This window comes from Megalobrama amblycephala, linkage group LG1 (genome assembly GCF_018812025.1).
Source record: "Megalobrama amblycephala isolate DHTTF-2021 linkage group LG1, ASM1881202v1, whole genome shotgun sequence".
NCBI lineage: Eukaryota > Metazoa > Chordata > Actinopteri > Cypriniformes > Xenocyprididae > Megalobrama > Megalobrama amblycephala.
Genome location: NC_063044.1, coordinates 73,091,721 through 73,113,228, shown reverse-complemented (window position 1 = coordinate 73,113,228; position 21,508 = coordinate 73,091,721). Strand labels below are relative to the sequence as shown.

The window sequence follows — 21,508 nt, the reverse complement described above, 5'->3', positions numbered from 1 at the left end:
AAGCATATCTAAACTGTGAAACTAGACTAAAGATCACGCAAACAGTTCTGAAAACACCAGATCTCAAAGCCAGAACACAAAGAGGACAAAAGAAAAAGTGTGTTAGTTTGACCAGACTGTTTAGACATGGAGAAATCCAAACTTTCATTTGCATATTTAAAGACCCCCTGTGGTGAAAATCAAGTTTTTAATGTTAAAATCTTGTAACCAATCACCTCAATGTGGGCAGGCTTTAGCATATCATTAACAGTGAGTAGAGGAGTCTTGAGAGAAGATATGAAAAGATATGAAAAATCATGTAGATTTAGCAATATAGCGGGTGTATGATGTATATTACGATGTTATGATGAACAATATGTCTTTCTCCACTGATGTTCTGAGTTTCCCTGGACCCCTGGTTGAGGACCAGTCCCTTATGAAAATTAAACATGGTTTATGATAGTAAAACGTAATAACCATGTTTTGTTTTTTTATTAAAAAAATACCATGGTTAAACTATGGTTAGTGTAGCAAACCCATGGTTGATTTGTGAGCATGTTTTTTATGTTAACCATGGTTTATTTTTGGAAGTGTGAACAGAGGTTTTTGTGTCTCTACAGAGTCTGCTCAAGAAAATATGTGTAATGATGGAAAATATATTTCACCACAAATACATGTTTGACATTGACTATTTTATTATCGACAAAAATATATTGTGATGAACGCTTCCATCAAAAATACATCAAATACATCAAAAATACATCAAATAGCTTTGTCTGTTCTCATAATTAGTGCAAGCTGACAGTTAATTAACTGCTGGAGAAAACATGATTTGATGAGAATGATGTAAGAGAGTAAAAGTGTCATTTTCTAGACTTTGTCCAAACCTGCAGCTCTGAATGAATAATAAAGACACTAGCATTAACTGATCAACAAGCAGACAGAAACTATACACAAAACATGCTGAACTGAGAAAAATAAGCAATAACTACAAATAAATCAGAGAATCACTTGGGTTTGTTTGTGAACATGTAAAAGACATTGAAAGTATTTATAATGGCACTGAATGACACCATTAGGACTCAGTTCTATTAGATTCATATTCTTCTGCTCATGTGGTTTTTGTGTCATTATTTGACTGATTTGTGATGGTTCTTGTTCACAGAGGCATAAAGTTCACTGCAGTTTTCCTGAGATCCAGCTTTTGCTCCTCTGATGGAAGCAGAAGTCACTTTATCATCACAGCGAACCTGAATGAACATCACAGTTATTGTTTCAACACACAATTATTACAGCATGATGTTTGAGCTCAATTCATGACACAAATTCAGAAGAAAACACAAACTATCATGCTGAGAGAAGCTGGACAACATCAAGGAAGTGTTTCTCACCTTCTTCTTTTGGTCTTGGTTTTTACTGTACGCAGTGACCTCAGAATAAGTCACATGATCATCTGTCTGCTCCTAAACACCAATGGAAATATGAAAAAAGTACAACAGGGTCAAATATACACAAATATTCAGAAATGATTGAAAAGATTATATAATGGACCAGTTAGTGTATTTGTACTGTTTCTGAAGTCACAGATAAGAATAAAAATGATGGAACCAACGAATATGAGTCTGACATTTCAGGATCAGAGCTTATAAACACTAATAACTCATGGATCGACCTACAATACTCACCTCAGAGTCACCAGTTCCTCTTCTGTTATCTGAAACATAACGTCAAGAGAATATTGATGATCAAACACACAAACCAAATGCACAATACAGTCTCAAACACATAATATTTGGAGGAATTTTAGTGCTGTAGAATTACTTTGTGAACTCGCTGATTTCTCTTCACTTAGAGCAATGCTGTCTAAATTACATGTTTATTTTATCAGATGTTTTGGACTTTTTGTCTGTTATAAAATATGAGAAACTGTAAAAACTCACCGTCTCTTTTTCTGCGAATCATCCAGAGAATAAGAGCAGGAAGGAGAACAGCGAATGAAGCGACAACAATCACAATCACTGAGAGAGAGACTATAGAGAGACACTTTCAGAATTACTGTGTTTAAATAAATATATAAAAACAACTACAAATAAAATTAATTGACACATTTAATAGTATAATTATCCTTATTTAAAAACTGATACTTGAAAATTTGTGATGAGGATTTTATAGAAATTTCAGTAACTTTATCACAGCTGTGATCGTCCTACTGTTATCAATTCATAGATCTGTAGCTAAAAAGTGTTTATTATATTAAAGTTTCCACCAACAAAAACAGTCAATTGCACTGTACAGAACAACTGATCGAGCAACAGCATGAACACTGAAACACAGCAATATTAATACTGTTGTCTTCTGAGCTCATTTTCTCTATATAACTTTTTAGGACTGTCTCAATGAAAATTATGCCTCTTTGACATTATTAGAGTTACTTTTCACATAACATTAGTTTTCATGTTTCTGGATTGTTGGTGATGTGTGAGAGAATGTGAAATGAGAATGTGATGTGGATTACAAATGAAACATGTCTCGAGTCAAAGCTTGTGATCAGATGAAGATTCAGTTCATTTAGATACTAATTCCAGAAATGAGTGTGTCCTGTAAGAGCTGGTGTAAACCGCAAAAGTGAGAGACTGATGATGTGTGACAGTGATCATGTGATCATGAACCTTGTGTAGGAGCTGCTGCTGTAGTTTGGCTTGATTTCTTCTCAGAGTTTGAGCTGCTGACTGGAATCAGTGTTGTTGAATCCATTGCAGAAGATGAATGTTCAGATGCTTCATCTGTAAGACATTAACATCATGATTTAGACTAGCAATAGTTCGAGGGAACTTGCACTGCATTGTCATGACTACACTTTTGGGAACACAAGCGTCTGAAGCACATGTGAATCTAGACCAATCCTGATTGGTACTGCATCATGACATACTCAGTGATGTGGCATGTGACGGCATACACGTAAGCTATAACGAGATGCCGGCACACAGTAGCGTCAGCTTCTTCAGCAATTGCTATATGGGGGAATTTTAAGACTCGCCACTTCATGCCGCCACTTATTAGGAGCTTGTGGAGGTTGTCACTCTCGCTGCGTGGATAAATTAAATATATCGACAGGCCCCGCGGGAAGCGCTGAAAAAAAGCAAGCTGGATGAGTGCTTCCTGCAGTGTAGAGCACAACCTATATGTCTGGACTTACCATTCTTTCCTGATTAACATAAGTTATGTAAATTGTGGAAAAGACCATTCTCTTCCCATATTTCCCCCACCTCTGTGACTTAATATAATGGCATTATGGCACTAAAGAGAACAGTTATGGAACAATGCTGCGGGTTGAGGAGCTTTGGCCTGCTATCTCTCATCCAACACTGCATCATCCCTTAAAGTCCAGACGCTTCCAACCGAAACCTGCTGTAAAACATCTGCTTTGGTGGGAAAAGCATATATGTGACCCTGGACCACAAAACCAGTTATAAGGGTATTTTTTTTAAAGTGGAGATTTATACTTCTTAAAGATGAATAAATAAGTTTTCTATTGATGTATGGTTTGTTAGGAAAGGACAAAATTTGGCCGAGATACAACTATTTGAAAATCTGGAATCTGAGGGTGCAAAACAAATAAATAAATCAAAATGTTGAGAAAATTTCCTTTTAAAACCCATTAAGCCCTGAAGTGACATACACAAAAGTAAAGACTCATAACTCCCAAACTATAGCAAGGAGAATCAAAAGGTAGGTATCGTTTTGTAGAACACTTTTTAAAATAAATCTTTACTTAATATCGTCATGATTTTTGGCATAAAAAAAAAATCTGTAATTTTGACTCATACAATGTATTGTTGGCTATTGCTACAAATATACCCATGCAACTTACAACTGTTTTTTTGGTCTAGGGTCACATATGGTGGTGGGTCAGGCTGGTGCATGCCTGCACACTATGGCCATCATACCAGGCCGACCTATTAAGGGACATAGATGTGAGCGAGAGGGTCAAGCCCGGCGATATTCAGGAGCGGTGTCAGGCTGCAGACCTGTCTCTCTGTATCACTAAGGAGACTGTCCGCGCCATTGGCTGCTCCATGGCAGCATTAGTGACCACAGAGTGACATTTGTGACTTAATCTCTTGGGCATTGGGAAGAAGGACAAAGACATGAGCACTCATGACCGAGGCCAGGTCCAGGTTATAAAACCTAACGAACATGTACGGCAAGGACCATCCTGCCGCATCACACATTTCCTGGAGGGAGACTCCCAAAAGCAAAGAAAAAGAGGCAGCCATAGTCCGAGTAGAGTGGGCTCGGACCATAGGAGGTGAAGGTTGGTCGGTCGACTCGTAGGGAAGCCTCAACTATCCACTTACTTAATTTTGCTTAGATGCAGGGTGCCCTTTACGTGGGGACCGAAACACAAAAAACTGATCAGATTTATGCCACAGGGCAGCTCTGTAGATGTAAGCATCTAAGGCCCTGACAGGACAGAGCAAATTGAGTTTCTCCTGGTCTGGATCTTGGAATGGAGGACAAAAAGCCTGCAGCATAATAGGGTCCGCCACATTAGTGGGAACCTTAGTAATATAGCCTTCCCGAGGAAACAATAAGGCTTTAACCATGCCTGGAGTGAAGTCCAAGCAAGAAGGAGAGACCAATGGAGCTTGAAGGTCTCCAGTTCTCTTAAGAGATGAAATAGCAAAAAGAAACAGTCTTGAGAGTGAGAAATTTCTCAGGAACCTCTTCGATGGGCTCGAACGGATCCATGGACAGGCCTTCCAAAACTATGGCCAAGTTCCATGTTGGAACTCTCTGACGTGCCGCAGGTCTTAGCCTCAAAGTTGTAAGGCTTGATTTTCCTGCTAAACAAAAACTGAGATAAAGCGTCCTGCAATAAAGTAATAAAACTTTAATCTGGAAAGAAGATCTCAAAGAAGTAGCAATGGACAACGCCTTGCCCTAACCCCAAAAGGACAACGCCTTGCCCCCACTCCAAAAGGACAACGCCCCCCCCCCTCACACACACACACAAACTCTCCTTCCCCCTGCCTCAAGTCACTGAAAGTTATTCAAAACATATAATGTAACTTGTGTATCTATTGTTTTTCCTTTTTCATGTTTGGTATCATTTAATTTGTCTCAGTGCGATTGGTAAAACGGTCTCAATTTCACAGCAGTCACTAGAATTATGAAGAAGATTGAAAACTAAGGAAAATTCTGTCCTCTTTTGGGTGGTGCCTTTTGTGAAAACCCACTTCTCTCCCCCAAAACAGGTGCTGGTATAGTAAATATTTACAACCCTTTTGTTCTGGTTCTGGTATAAAAGGTAAAGAGCAAAGCAGTCATGGGGGACCTTCTGTAACCAGAACCCCCATACAGAGATGGGTGAATGTCTGAGGACATTCACCCATCACTGTGTATATATGCATTTCTTTGAGTAATCGATGTTATGCATTTAACATTTCTGAATTGGCTTCTAATTGTCTAATTGTAATGTAATTGACATGATATATTTTTACTTGACAAATAAAATGTTATATTTGATTTACTCTGGATTCTCCTGATATCATTATTACCAGTAAATTATGGGAGGCTAATGCTACCGTAAATCTGTGTCCAGGGTAAAACAAACTGAAGGCGCATGAATGAAGGAGCAGTAGGCACTTCATCTGAAGACCTTTTGATTTCTGTTTACCACTGATTTAGCAAGTTGTATGGAAGTGGCTAAATTAAAATACACTTTTGTTCGAGTGAGCAGTAGGCAACCGAACTAAAGGTATTAGCCAACTTATTACACCCTCTGACGAAGATCAGACTGGCGAGTTTATGTCCGTGAGTTTACCGCGAAATCCCGGGGCGAGTATCTCTGTGCGGCATCGGGTCCCTAATGACTGAACAATTGAAATATGGAATATCCAGAATCATCAAATATCTAAACTAATGCATAACTAATGATGAATTTCTAATTGGAAACACAACCTAAGTGTAAGAATCATTTGAAATTGGAGTCAGATTAAACGAGTGAAATTAAGTGAACTTCATAGAGACGCTGAAAAGACATACACGCTTAAACCTTCCCTGTCCTGTGGGAAACCGTCATTGGACCCATTAGGCGGGCCTTACAAAGTGGTGACGTTCCCTCCGTGATCTCCCATATCCTGTTGGCGAGTGTCTTTTCAGTGGAAAATTGGGATTTGCAACAAGTAAGAGGCTTGATCATCTTCTCTTTCTTCAGCTGTGGTAAGTCCATTCTTATTTGCCTTTTAGAAGTGTTGAGGGAAAGATAATGGCATCCTACACATTCGTAGAATGGGTCGGCATACCCATAGATTTAAGACCGGAGACCGAAATCCAGTGGGGCTGGAGAATTAGACAACCACATGTTATCAGGGACATGATAGCAGCAGCGTAGAGGAGAAATGATATCCCTTGCTGTAACTCAAAGATCTCCTTGTTTGCCCACGCAACAAGAGATTAACCTTAAATTGGAATAACATCATCCAAATTTTATGAATTTTATTGAATTTTATGAAGGCTTTTAAACCTAAATTCTGAAAAGAATGCCCAGCTACATTTTATGCCTTGCTGCAACGACGTTGCAATACTGAAAATAAGCAAATGGTCACGTTGTGAAAAAAATCTTGTTGGATAAGCCAAAAGATAACAAGGGAGAAAAATCTCACTGAAATCCTTTGTGTGTGGAATATAAAGCTGGACAAAACAATTTGTAAAACTAAAAAGTTTTCAAAAGAAAAGATTTTGGCATAATTCTGTCTCAGTCCTGGAGAACTGCTGCCATGCAGAAGTCCTGGAGAGACTGCAATTGGGAAAATACACCAAATGTTAAAACTGATGTGCATAATGATAATTATGATATTACTGAGAGACTTGTAACCAAGCCTGAGGGTTTCACCCATTCAGAGGACATGCCCAGCTTGTCTTTGTTTCATAAAAGAAATTTCAAGAGGTGCTAAGAAAGTTTACGACTGATGTCACAAATGGTGTAAACAGCACTGGTTAAGCACTCAGTCTTATAAAACATCTTTTACCTTGGTCTTAGTTCAATCTTTAAAACATTACTGCACTTTTGTATGTTGTTCAGTGTCTCAAAAGAAACTGAAAAAAAACAAACAGACCAACAATTAATCTTTGTGCTCTCAAATCAGACGGGTGTTTGTCCAACCTTTCTTTTCATATCCAAATAGATTCTCAGGAGAATGTCTTAGCCCAAAAATAAGAAAATTGTGTCCAATTCTATATTGTAGTCACAAAAATCTTAAAATTGAGCAAATGATTTGACCCAATATTCACAGCCTCAAAGTCTATAACTGTTTCCAGTTTAGCCTGTTGCTGTGAACACAAAGCAATGCGATCACAGCTGTAGCTGCAGGGCCAAATGCCTTCTAAAAGATCAGTGAGGTGATAACAAGTCACTCTTCACAAATTACTCAGCCAAGACCCTCTTGATACCAGCAAATAAAATTATTTTTAATTTATACTATTTTAATATAATATAATTTATATTATGATCACATCATGATATATTATATTATGATGGCCAGGGATGGCCTTTAATCTCATGATGATTCAAGCAATGGTTTAGAAGAAGAAAGAACTTTGGGAGAGGAGCAGAAGGAATTAGAATGTAGTAAGATGGAACTAGAATGTAGACAGAAGTTGGAAGCACTATTGGTGCTGAAAGAACTATGAGGAATCAATGGAAGGATTCAAATTTGTAATTGTGTTAGACACATTGTTCTCACAGAACACACATTCTAGTTGTTTGTGCTACTACATGTGCACCTAGACTAGTTGAGTTTATTCTTTAAAACACATGACTGCTTTACTGTAAGTGATGCGTGACACACTTAGGTTTAAGGTTGTAGATGCTATGCATTCTAGGCCATGTGTCTTGTGTAAGTTGGAATAACTAGTACTGAAATTGTACAACAATTTCAAGTTGTATGTGTGTCTATGTTGAATTAGTTAGTCTCATAAGTGGAACACTCAGCTATCTTCCATATAGCTGCAGTTACACCATGTACAGGAGCATAGAATTGCCATAAGGCTACAATGTGCTTCACAATTGCATTAAACTGTTAAGAAAGAAAAATGGAAGGAAGGAATCAAATTAATGGGAAAGAACTTCTTTATCTCCTATCTGTGCAAGAATCTTTAATGAGAAAAAGTACAATGCCCAGTATTTATTAACTAAAACAATCAACCTGATTGTCATATCTTGAATAGGCTAAATCCATTCAAGATCAAAACATGAATTAAAAAATTCAATTCTATTGATCTGTAACCCAGTGACAAGAGGAAGTACAAGTTTTGATTTTCCTTTGCAACAAAACCACAGAGAAAGTGGACAAAGTGTTAGCAAACTCCTCTCTGAGGGCGCTGGATCATATGGGATCTGATCAGGGAAGTTATTTTACTGGACATGTAATTAAAGTTGTGTGAAATGTTAATATCAGGCAGAAACTCTTCTGTTTTTACAGACCACAGAGGTCCAAATGGTCAAGTATTTGAATGACACCATAAAAGCCAATTGCTAAACAAACAGCACAGCAACACAAAAGGTGATCTGGTGTCCTAATCACAGATCTGACTAGTGTGAGATTCCCCCAGGAGACCCAGGGTGTGATAAAACTCACAACACAACAGACTGTGTAAGCACAGCTGCGATAGCAACTCAAGGTGCAAGATTCTCTGACCATGCTTAAACGCCAGCAGTCAGATCTGACCACTAACATTCAGTTTTATCTGGCCTTTTCTTTGCAGAAACATAATCATAATAATGATCTATGTCTCTGTAAACTAAAACAAATTTTCTTCTAATGGCATACAATCTTAACAGATTAAAGCCATTTGCAACAACTGCCTGGATAAAACCATTCAAGAAAAATTAAGATAGCACCATCTATCTTAATATAATTTGTTTGAAGGTTCAAGATAAAGTGTTTTCCTGTGTGTCTGTTTCCTTTTCAGGATTAACAGCTGCCATGTTAAGGGCCAGATTCCACAAGGTTCTGGTCCCACCTGTATTGAGCCATGACATACAACTTCACACGCAGGAGATGGGGGTGAAACTTCAAGAGGCCATCTCATGACACTAATAGATACATGGCCTCCCAGTGTAAAACTGGAACTAAATTATGCAACACAAATTATGGTAGGATAGACACCACCCATCTTCTACACAAACATACAGACCACACACACTACAAACTCACAACATCTCTACCTGGCATTCACATAACGCAAATCTAACATACATCATTCACCTTCATACATATAGGACAAAGGAAATTATTGTTGTAATTTCTTTTCCTTTTTAACTGTATCAATTTTAAGGTATAATGGAAACACTGTAATATGCAGGAAATGTGCATGGCTTTAGTCACACATCAATTAATAGAATTTCTGATCATTCAAATTACAAATTCAAAATCTAAATGAGATCTATTCAGTAATGTAACTGGTCTCTTTGGACAAAATGTTTATTATGTCCAGTCCTTGGCATTGTTGCAAACTAGGAGGGCCCCCTAGTTTCCAACATATGACTAATGACAAATTGAACTAAACAGTTAGAACTGAAATGCAGGCATTTCTATAAATCAGTTACTCAATTCCCAGACCTCTATTCTTGAGTGTGACTTAGCCTGTGCATCAAATGCACAGATGATGGTTGTAAAAGCTAAACAAGAGATTTTAAATCTCCGTTTCTGTAAATTCCATTCTCTAATTGACTTGATTGAAGCTTAAGTTCTGCATCAAGGATGTGCAGTTAAAACAACTATTGCAGACAGTTTTATAATTGTAATTATGAAATTGGGTATTTCTATGTTTAAGTATGTGATATATTTAATTATTTATACCACTGGTAAATATACTAGTTATTTAGACACTTTGCTACTTGCCTTTAATGCATCCAGACCAAGTCTAAATTCCACTATCATAGTGAAGAATCTGGTGATTAAATGAGACCTGCTCACTAAAGATAGGACTCTGAAAGGGAGACCTTCTTTACCACTCGCACTTTTGACATGTTCATCATGTTTTATTTTGTGTTATTATTTTTTCCAACAACCCTTTTCCTCATCTTACAATATCATTAAGTTCATCAGTGTTCAAGTATTGAATGGTCACTCAGAGGTTGTTCAGGTGTCCTGCACGCAATGGAGCATCATCAGCTAAATGAATCCTTCACCCATAGAAATTTGACCTGCCCGGCAAACCAGACCTTCTACTTGAAGGTAACCGAGGATTTCTCACAGGATCAATTAAACCTGGGGCGGACACAGATGTTTCCGCAAAGTGTAATGAGACTTTCCTGACACGTTCTGCTCATGCTGACCAACACAAAAGACTTGGTACAACCAGTCATTCTACAGACAGAATACCACCACAGCCAAGTGCAGGTGGAAGCAAACCTGACCAAGAGTATCACAGACATGTCCAGCTGCTGCAGCATCCAGTCAGCACAGTACACACCTAAAGGGACTGTGTGCCACAGAGATGCATTCTGCTGTACTTTCATCTTACTGTTCAACCTGCCTTAATGTTGTTATTTCAGGTGATGACTAGACTCCTGCACCCATCGACTAATGAGCATATGAAAGCATGCACCCAACATACGGAAGCAGGAAATGTTAAAAAGTGGCCCCTAAGGGACTCATTGAATTTGCCCCAAGGGGCCAGGGGCCATCTGTAAGGCTTGATTTTCCTGCTAAACAAAAACTGAGATAAAGCGTCCTGCAATAAAGTAATAAAACTTTAATCTGGAAAGAAGATCTCAAAGAAGTAGCAATGGACAACGCCTTGCCCTAACCCCAAAAGGACAACGCCTTGCCCCCACTCCAAAAGGACAACGCCCCCCCCCCCCCCCCCCCCACACACACACACACACAACTCTCCTTCCCCCTGCCTCAAGTCACTGAAAGTTATTCAAAACATATAATGTAACTTGTGTATCTATTGTTTTTCCTTTTTCATGTTTGGTATCATTTAATTTGTCTCAGTGCGATTGGTAAAACGGTCTCAATTTCACAGCAGTCACTAGAATTATGAAGAAGATTGAAAACTAAGGAAAATTCTGTCCTCTTTTGGGTGGTGCCTTTTGTGAAAACCCACTTCTCTCCCCCCAAAACAGGTGCTGGTATAGTAAATATTTACAACCCTTTTGTTCTGGTTCTGGTATAAAAGGTAAAGAGCAAAGCAGTCATGGGGGACCTTCTGTAACCAGAACCCCCATACAGAGATGGGTGAATGTCTGAGGACATTCACCCATCACTGTGTATATATGCATTTCTTTGAGTAATCGATGTTATGCATTTAACATTTCTGAATTGGCTTCTAATTGTCTAATTGTAATGTAATTGACATGATATATTTTTACTTGACAAATAAAATGTTATATTTGATTTACTCTGGATTCTCCTGATATCATTATTACCAGTAAATTATGGGAGGCTAATGCTACCGTAAATCTGTGTCCAGGGTAAAACAAACTGAAGGCGCATGAATGAAGGAGCAGTAGGCACTTCATCTGAAGACCTTTTGATTTCTGTTTACCACTGATTTAGCAAGTTGTATGGAAGTGGCTAAATTAAAATACACTTTTGTTCGAGTGAGCAGTAGGCAACCGACTAAAGGTATTAGCCAACTTATTACACCCTCTGACGAAGATCAGACTGGCGAGTTTATGTCCGTGAGTTTACCGCGAAATCCCGGGGCGAGTATCTCTGTGCGGCATCGGGTCCCTAATGACTGAACAATTGAAATATGGAATATCCAGAATCATCAAATATCTAAACTAATGCATAACTAATGATGAATTTCTAATTGGAAACACAACCTAAGTGTAAGAATCATTTGAAATTGGAGTCAGATTAAACGAGTGAAATTAAGTGAACTTCATAGAGACGCTGAAAAGACATACACGCTTAAACCTTCCCTGTCCTGTGGGAAACCGTCATTGGACCCATTAGGCGGGCCTTACAAAGTAAAACAGAGGAAGCGAGTTACCCATTGGTGTCTTCCAACTGAAGCACCATCTAAAGAAATAAATGTCTGCCGCATAAACCCTCAAAGTGGATGGGGATAACCCTGATGAGAAGTTATCTTGAAGGAACTCCAGAACTGTACCAACCGGGCAGTTAGCAGGGTCCAACATACGACCTCTACACCACAAAGAGAACACGTTCCACTTCAGGGGATATAACCTCCTCATGGAGGGAGCTCTGGACTAGAATATAGTCTCCACTACCTCAGTAGGGAGACCTGAATCTATATCAATTTTAAAAACTATTACGTTACTAAGGCAACGACTGAAGAGCTCCGTTATCAGCCCACAGTGGAAAATGAAACCATATCCGTCCCGGCTGGCTCAGAACGGAATGGAACGGTAAAGCAAAGAGAACGGTTTAACTTCACGGCAGAAAATTCAACAGCATCCAGAGTGGTGAGCCTTCTTACAAATCCTCCCGGAAATGAGAAGTATACAGCACTTAAAGCCCACCTGTTAAAAACGTTTGAACTGTCGGACGCTGAGAGAGCCAGCAAGCTTTTCTCACTTCAAGGACTGGGTGACAGCAAACCGTCCGAGCTCATGGACCATATGCTGGATCTTTTGGGCGAACACAGACTTGATTTTCTTTTCATCCAGCTTTTCCTGCATCAGCTGCCTTCCCAAGTGAGAGCTGCATTAGCCAATACCACAATCACTGACTGTTGTAGACTAGCTGAAGAGGCTGATAAGGGTCAGGGACATTGTGCGGCCGCGCTTTTTCCCACGCACATCTCTTCGGTGACGCAGGACGACTCCACACTCATTGCTGCGACCACTTCTTGTCGGCAGCAGTCTTCTGGCACCCAACAGCCCTCAGGATTGTGTTTCTATCATGGAAAGTTTGGAACCAAGGCTAACAAATGCCGTCCACCATGCAGTTTCAGTGTTTCGAGAAATGCCAGGGCCGGCGCTCAGTAGTGGCGCACCTCCGAACCCTTTTTGAGCGGCTTAGCCACCATGGACTAATTGTCAACCCCACCAAGTGCCAGTTCGGTCTCTCCACCATCAACTTCCTATGACACAGAGTCACTAAGGATGGGGTAGTTCCTCTCTTATCAAAGGTGCAGGCAGTCGTCCAGTTCCCACGCCCACTCACTGTCAAATCTCTGCAGGAGTTCCTCGGCATGGTGAATTTTTATCACTGCTTCATCCCTCGAGCCGCTCAGCTCATGGGGCCCTTGCACGAGGCCTTGAAAGGTAAACACGCTGTGGACTGGACTGAGAGCAGAGTCAAGGCTTTTGATGCCACTAAAGCAGCATTAGCGAACGCCACCATGCTGGCGCATCCTTCTCCTACAGCCCCCATCGCCATCACCTCAGATGCCTCTGATTATGCTGTCGGTGCTGTTTACGAGCAGTGGGTAGGTGGGACCTGGCAGCCACTGGCTTTCTTTAGCCATCAGCTGCGCCCTTGTGAGCGGAAGTACAGCACTTTCGACCGGGAGCTGCTGGGTCTCTACCTCGCCATTAGACACTTTCGTTCACTGCTGGAAGGCCGACACTTCACTGTTTTTGTGGACCACAAGCCGCTGACTTTTGCCATGGCCAAGGTGGCTGAGCCGTGGTCCGCCCGCCAGCAACGGCATCTGTCTTACATTTCAGAGTTCACCACGGACTTGCAGCACGTTGCCGGTAAGAGCAACCACGTGGCGGATTGCCTATCACGGGCTGTGGCAGGGGCAGTCCATCTTGGTTTGGATTACAACCGCATGGCCGCGACTCAGACAACAGACCCAGATGTGCAACATCTGAAAACCTCGACTACAGGGCTTGCAGATCGAGGACATGGTTTTTGGCAATGCCGGCACAACGCTCCTGTGTGACATCTCCACAGGTAGTCCTCGGCCTATTGTTCCCTCGGGGTGGAGGCGTCAAGTTTTTGATGCCATCCATGGTCTCTCCCACCCAGGTGCAAAAGCTTCACAGAGGCTTGTTTGTGTGGCACGGCTCAAGAAGGACGTTAGGGACTGGGCTAACACCTGTGTTGAGTGCCAACGGGCCAAAGTACACCACCACACTAAAGCCCTGTTAGAACCATTCCCGGTTCCTGAGAGGCGTTTTGACCACGTAAACGTGGACCTGGTTGGTCCTCTGCCCTCCTCTCAAGGTTTTACATATCTGTTAACCATGGTTGACAGGACCACCCGCTGGCCTGAGGCTGTGCCACTGACATCGGTGGCGTCAGTCGAGATGACACGGGCATTTATTGGCACCTGGATTGCCCGCTTCGGCACCCCTTCGGACATTTCCTCTGACCGAGGCACGCAGTTCACGTCCGAGCTTTGGGACGCTGCCGCACAGAGCCTCGGAGTGAGACTCCACCGCACGACTGCATATCACCCGCAGGCTAATGGACTCTGTGAACGTTTTCATAGATCGATGAAGGCTGCCCTGCGTGCCAGCCTCAAAGACAGCAACTGGGTCGACAAGCTCCCGTGGGTGATGCTGGGTATCAGGACTGCACCAAAGGAGGACCTTCAGTCCTCGTCTGCGGAGCTTGTTTATGGACAGCCGCTGCGAGTACCAGGGGATTTTGTCCCTAGCACCACGATTCCCTGGTCTGCTACTCCCCACTGGTCTACTCTACTGGATAATGCGAGGCTTTTTGCATCTGTCCCTACTTCCTGTCACGGCCTCCCTCAGTCGCACATCCCCGCTGGACTTCAAAAGCTGTCTATGTCTTCATTCGCCACAATGCCCACAGGGGACCGCTACGCCCGCCCTACGAGGGCCCATTCCGGGTTCTGGAGACAGGGGACAAACACTTTGTGGTGGACAGGGGTGGTAAACCGGAGCGACTCTCCATTGACCACCTTAAACCGGCTCATTTGGACGTGGCCAGGCCTATTGACCTGGCTCAGCCCCCACGACGCGGACGGCCTCCTGCTCTGCCCCCACCCCGTGCTCCCATCACACCCAAGCCTCCCACACCCCATGCCCCTCACCCGTGTAATGATGGTACACTGGCTGCAGTGGGGTCTCCTCGACCTTAGGTACAGCACAGTCGCTGTGGACGGTTGATACGCCCACCTCCCTGTTGACTGTTGGGTTTTATGATATGGTGAATTCTGGGGGGACGTGTGTAGTGAATGTGACAGACATAATTCACCTTTGTTATTAAGTGTAATACTTTACACTTAATACTGCCTAACACTTGATGGCTGCTCTGTTAAGTCTTCGTCGTCAGCAAGGAACCTGGGTGTGCTCTTTGATACCAATCTTTCATTTGAAGGCTATGTTACTAGCATCTGTAAAACCGCATTATTCCATCTTAAAAATATATCTAAACTACGACATATGCTCTCAATGAAGAATGCAGAACAGTTAGTTCATGCGTTCATGACCTCAAGGCTAGATTACTGTAACGCTCTACTGGATGGTTGTTCCTCCCGCTTGATAAATAAACTACAGCTCGCACAAAATGCAGCAGCTAGAACTAGCAAGTATGACCATATTAGCCCAGTTCTGTCATCACTGCATTGGCTTCCTGTTAAACATCGTATAGATTTTAAAATTGCTAATTTTTAAAAATTGCAGTTTTATGTTCAAAGATCTTCTCGCTGGAGGAAATCAGATCCTCGGGATCCCCGGCCTCCAAGCAAATAATCAGCAACTGGATTGTCGAGGCAATTTCTTTGGCTGGCCAGGTGTACAGTGTGCCCTCACCTCTAGCCGTAAGAGCTTATTCAACTAGAAGCATGGTGTCTTCTAAAGCTCTGCTCTTGGGGATCTTCTTGCAAGACTTGTGTGATGCGGCTGGCTACCCTGCATACTTTCATGAGATTTTATAGTCTGCATTCTAAGCTGTGCCTGGACAGTTTCACACTAGGACAGACAACACTTGGCATGGCGCCTTGGGCACTGCATTGCCCAAAATGTTATCATGATGATGCAGGTGAGTTCCCTTGGGTTACGACTGTATCCCTTATTCCCTGAGAAGAGATTGAGATGCTGCATCCCTTTGCTATGCCTTCGTATACCTTTTCAACCTTTTAGAAGCTGACCAGGATTGGTCTAGTTTCACATGTTTCAGATACTTGCACGCTGAGGGTGTTCCCCAAACTGTCAATTCACTGTCCTGTTCCCTTCTCAAGGAACAAAAGTTACAGACATAACACGAGTCATTTTCTCACCTGAATACTTGAGCGTGTATCTGACTGAGGCCTTGAGTTGATTTCTGAGAGTAAGCTGACATCTCCACTCTCTGTTGTCATCTTCATTCAGGAGTGTTGTAGTCAGATTGATGTTACAGTGATCTGATGAGAATAATATCTGATATCTGGAGTCTGTCTTCAGATCAACACCAGTCTGATTCACCCACAACAGCTGAAGACCCTCAGAACGAACCCAAACATCACAGGAGAATCCAAAATATGAATACAACTGACAGGAGAGAGTCACAGAGCGACCTGGACTGATCTCAGTCTGTGAGGATGATGAAGATGATGATGATGATCGAGACACTGAAATTTAACACAAAACACAAAACACAGATGCTTCAATAATCATGTAAGTTTAAAGACAAATACAGTGGTGTGAAAAAGTGCTGATTTTTTTTTTGTATTTTTGTCACACTTTTAGAGCCCGGTATGTCACACAGGAGAAAAAAAACAAACAATCCATGCCGATGGTTTTGCAATCCGTTCCCTCAGTTTATAAACCGTGCTCATGAATTCTTAAACTGTTCCATCGGTTTAACAAATCGTTCCCACGGATTAATAAACTGTACCCACAAATTTCAAATCTGTGCGCTCACACACACATTCTGCTGCAGATGGCTGTAATCCGTCAAAATGTCACGGGAGATATAAAAGGGATTGAAAAGCTCTGGCTTCTTTATTGTTTATTTATTAAAGACAGAGTCCAGAATGACCCTCCTCTTCCCCACCCTCTCTCAAGCAAAACAGATGAGCGAATCTCACAAATAATGCCAAGAAATATTTTTACCCCAAAAACCAAAAGATAAATTCAATGCAAAAATGTATTTTTTTTAAAGAAATTTAACCATGCTCACGAATTCTTAAACTGTTCCCTCGGTTTAACAAATTGTGCCCACGGATTAATAAACCGTACCCACAAATTTCAAACCCGTGCGCTCAGATTTTGCAAACTGTACCCTTCAGTTTTTAAATCCGTTCCCACAAATTCATAATCCGTGCGCATGCTTTCACAATCCTTTCCCACGGGTTTGCAAAAACTGTACTCACAGATTCATTATAGAAGAAGAACAGCAAACTCCCCCAGGTGAAAAAATACTATAGTAAATATTATAGTGTTTTTGAACCATACAATAGTAAATTGTAGTATACTGTATATGTTATAGTATTTGCAACACTTTGTTAATGAATGCTACAGCATACTGTAGTATTAACTATAGTGAACTGATAAACTGTAATAAATACTGTAGTATACTTTAGTTTTTACTACAGTAAACTGTAGTGTATATTGTAGAATAAAATACCCTAAAGTTGTAGAAAACTTAGTACAATATTGGGTAAAGTAATTTGTTTATATTACTAGTTGTTATATTATCACAGCAACTATAAAATTACCACAATAAATTAATTCAGGTACTTTACTATATATGGTTCAAAAACACTATAGTATTTACAATGAATTACTATAGTATTTTTTCACCTGGGCCAGGTAAGTGTTAATGAATTTTTGTTTTATTGTGTATTATTCATCAAATTATATTAACTGCAGTGATTCTCTCTTAACGGGTAGCAGAATACAACAATTTAATAAGAATTATGTGCGTCAAAATCTTGTTTATTTGTGATAATCTTATCACTTTATTATTATTGCCTAATAAACCTGGCATTGTGTATTATGACTGACTTTTAATTTTTTTTGTTCCTCTTTTCTTCTTCTAAATGCATGGAGCCTAAATGCAACAATAGGCAAATAATAATAATAACAACAACAATTATTATTTATTGTATTTATTTTTTAAATGTAGCCTATTTATTTATAAATTATTTTTAATTCATGACTATAAATGAGTGCACTTAAGACAAGTATTTCATTCTTAACATGAAGACTTGTTTTGGTGATTTTATTATACTAAGCTTTTTGCCCAAAATGGACTTTAAAAGATAAAAATAATGGAAATTCTTAAATGAATTCTGAATGGAAGTTCAGGAAAATAAAGTTTATTTATTTACAATAGCCTATGCATCCCGCACCTAAATAGGTGGCCTGGTTGAATTTTCTGGCAAAGATTGGAGGCGGGGCCACAAATCTGTGAGTACAGTTTTTGCAAACCCGTGGGAACTGATTGTGAAAGCGTGCGCACGGATTATGAATTTGTGGGAATGGATTTAAAAACTGAGGGTACGGTTTGCAAAATCTGAGTGCATGGATTTGAAATTTGGGTACTGTTTATAAAATGAGGGAGCGGATTGCAAAACCGTCGGCACAGATTGTTTTTTTTTTCTCCTATAGGTGACGTGCCGGACTCCATACACTTTAATGTTTCAGATCATCAAACAAATTTAAATATGAATCAAAGATAACACAAGCAAACACAACATGAAGTTTTTATTATGAAGGGAAAACAAAATCCAAACCCACATGGCCCTGTGTGAAAAAGTGCTTCACCCCCGCTGTTAAAACATAACTTAACTGTGGTTTATCACACCTGAGTTCAGTTTCTCTAGCCACACCTAGGCCGGATTACTGCCACACCTGTTCACAATTAAGAAATCACTTAAATAGGACCTGCCTGACAAAGTGAAGTAGACCAAAAGGTCCTCAAAAGCTGCACATCATGTTGAGAAGAAATTCAGAAACAAATGAGAAAGAAAGTAATTGAGATCTATCAGTCTGGAAAAGGTTACAAAGCCATTTCTAAATCTTTGGACTCCAGCGAACCACAGTGAGAGCCATTTTCCACAAATGACGAAAACATGGAACAGTGGTGAACCTTCCCAGGAGTGGCCGGCCGACCAAAATTACCCCAAGAGCGCAGCGACGACTCATCCAAGAGGTCACAAAAGACCCCACAACAACATCCAAAGAACTGCAGGCCTCACTTGCCTCAGTTAAGGTCAGTGTTCATGACTCCACCATAAGAAAGAGACTGGGCAAAAATGGCCTGCATGGCAGAGTTTCAAGATGAAAACCGCTGCTGAGCAAAAAGAACATAAAGGCTTGTCTCAGTTTTGCCAGAAAACATCTTGATGATCCCCAAGACTTTTGGGAAAATACTCTGTGGACTGACGAGACAAAAGTTGAACTTTTTGGAAGTTGTGTGTCCCATTATGTCTGGCGTAAAAGTAACACAGCATTTCAGAAAAAGAGCATCATATCAACAGTGTGATGGTCTGGGGCTGTTTTGCTGCTTCAGGACCAGGAAGACTTGCTGTGATAAATGAACCATGAATTCTGCCGTCTACCAAAAAATCCTGAAGGACAATGTCCGGTCATCTGTTCGTGACCTCAAGCTGAAGTGAACTTGGGTTCTGCAGCAGGACAATGATCCAAAACACACCAGCAAGTCCACCTCTGAATGGCTGAAGAAAAACAAAATGAAGACTTTGGAGTGGCCTAGTCAAAGTCCTGACCTCAGTCCAATTGAGATGCTGTGGCATGACCTTAAAAAGGCGGATCATGCTTGAAAACCCTCCAATGTGGCTGAATTACAACAATTCTGCAAAGATGAGAGGGCTAAAATTCCTCCACAGCGCTGTAACAGACTCATTGCAAATTATCGCAAATGCTTGATTGCAGTTGTTGCTGCTAAGGGTGGCCAAACCAGTTATTAGGTTTAGGGGGCAAGCACTTTTTCACACAGGGTCATGTGGGTTTGGATTTTGTTTTCCCTTCATAATAAAAACCTTCATTTAAAAACTGCATGGTGTGTTTACTTGTGTTATCTTTAATTCATATTTAAATTTGTTTGATGATCTGTAACATTAAAGTGTGACAAACATGCAAAAAAATAAAAAATCAGGAAGGGTGTGACGGTCCTATGGGCCCGTTTTGCTTGTGGAGCGGGACTTATGAGGTATTCATCATGTGAAACACCTGCAGAATACAACATAAGAGTTTTTGGTTCTCTGATTTGCCCCCTTCTGTTACCCTCTGGTTTCCGTTACTTTTGGGTTGCTTTGTTGTGATTATTCGATTTTTTATGCTTTAGTTTGTTTGGGGCTTTAGGTTTGCAGGCCTGTTTGGTATGTTGGAAGGTTTATTATTTTCCGTTACTTACTTAGTTATTTACTTTTCCTTAGCAGTGCTTTCAATGTTAATTATTGTGATTTGTAAATTCAGTTTTGTTAATAAACATTTTTTGATTCACTTTCGTTCTCGTTGCCTCCCTCATTTGTCGTGGCACTGAGCCGATTGTGACAAGGGGGCAAGCACTTTTTCACACAACTGTAACTGATTTTTACATAAATAAATACATAATTTTACATAATTGTAAACTTACCATGAAGAACATGCAGAGAAACACTCGCACCAGTTCCTTGTTGTTTGTCATTCACATATTGTCGGCAGAAGTAAGATCCAGAATCATTCTTCTGTGACGTTCTTGATGTTCAGAGAGCAGTCAGACCCCAGACTCAGTCTCTCATGTCTCTCTGTGTCTTTATTCTTTATCCCTCCAACAATCAGTTTAACTGCTGCTGAACCTCTGAATCTGTTATAGTAGGTCCATGAAGTTGATTTGCAGTCAGAAAGAGCATTATTACAGGACAGACGGACATTTTCACCAGAACTGATGAACACATGAGTTTCATTCACTTCACTGGTACCTGAAACACAATATATTTGAGTGATCATTCTTATATATTAATAAATGTAGATATAAAACATACCAACATTAAAAGCAGAAGATGCAGATCATTCAGTATTTTTTCCCTCACTGAACACAAACATCACACTTTCCAGAATAATTTTTTTTTCTTTATCAGAGAGCTGTTTGAATCATTCTTAAATATGAAAATAATTGTTCATCATCAGATGGCAGTATCAGGAATAATACAGTATGTATTAAACATGATCTGTATGAAACACGACACAACAAGAATAAACTGAGCATGTTCAAATCAACTCTTTCCAGACTAATTCCACTAAATGTCTTTAGAGAAAATCCAGATTTCTTTACCTGTGAGAAGTGAAGAGAGAATGATCAGTCCCAGCAGACACAGATCACACTGATCAGCCATTTTCTGTTTCTGACAGTCTTTCTCTTCATTATATAGTTACAGCTCCTCCTTTAATCATCATCAGCTCCTCCTGTGGTTGAGAACTTCCTCTGATCTGAACTGAGTGTTTAGTCCTGACACTAAGATACAGCTCTGCATTTCACTGACAGTCACTAAAGTCAAGATAAGAAGTGATCAGAAAGATTTCTCTTGTGAAACTGTGTTTAATGTGAAAAGCTCTGGAACAGAAAGTGAGCTGAACTGGACAGTGTCATCCAGAAACCAACTAACTCCAAATGAAAGGATTGTGTTTGGC

General features: G+C 40.5%; 1 protein-coding gene across 1 annotated transcript; it reads right to left on the bottom strand.

Moving 5' to 3' along the window:
- Positions 1 to 697: 697 nt before the first annotated feature.
- LOC125278622 lies at positions 698 to 20,556 on the bottom strand (the record flags this gene model as incomplete). The annotated part of the gene is made up of 7 exons (XM_048207957.1): positions 698 to 1,229; positions 1,371 to 1,442; positions 1,665 to 1,693; positions 1,920 to 2,009; positions 2,649 to 2,762; positions 16,171 to 16,500; positions 20,475 to 20,556. Coding segments are annotated over 7 exons (837 nt in total), but the record flags the coding sequence as incomplete, so codon positions are not given.
- Positions 20,557 to 21,508: the final 952 nt, after the last annotated feature.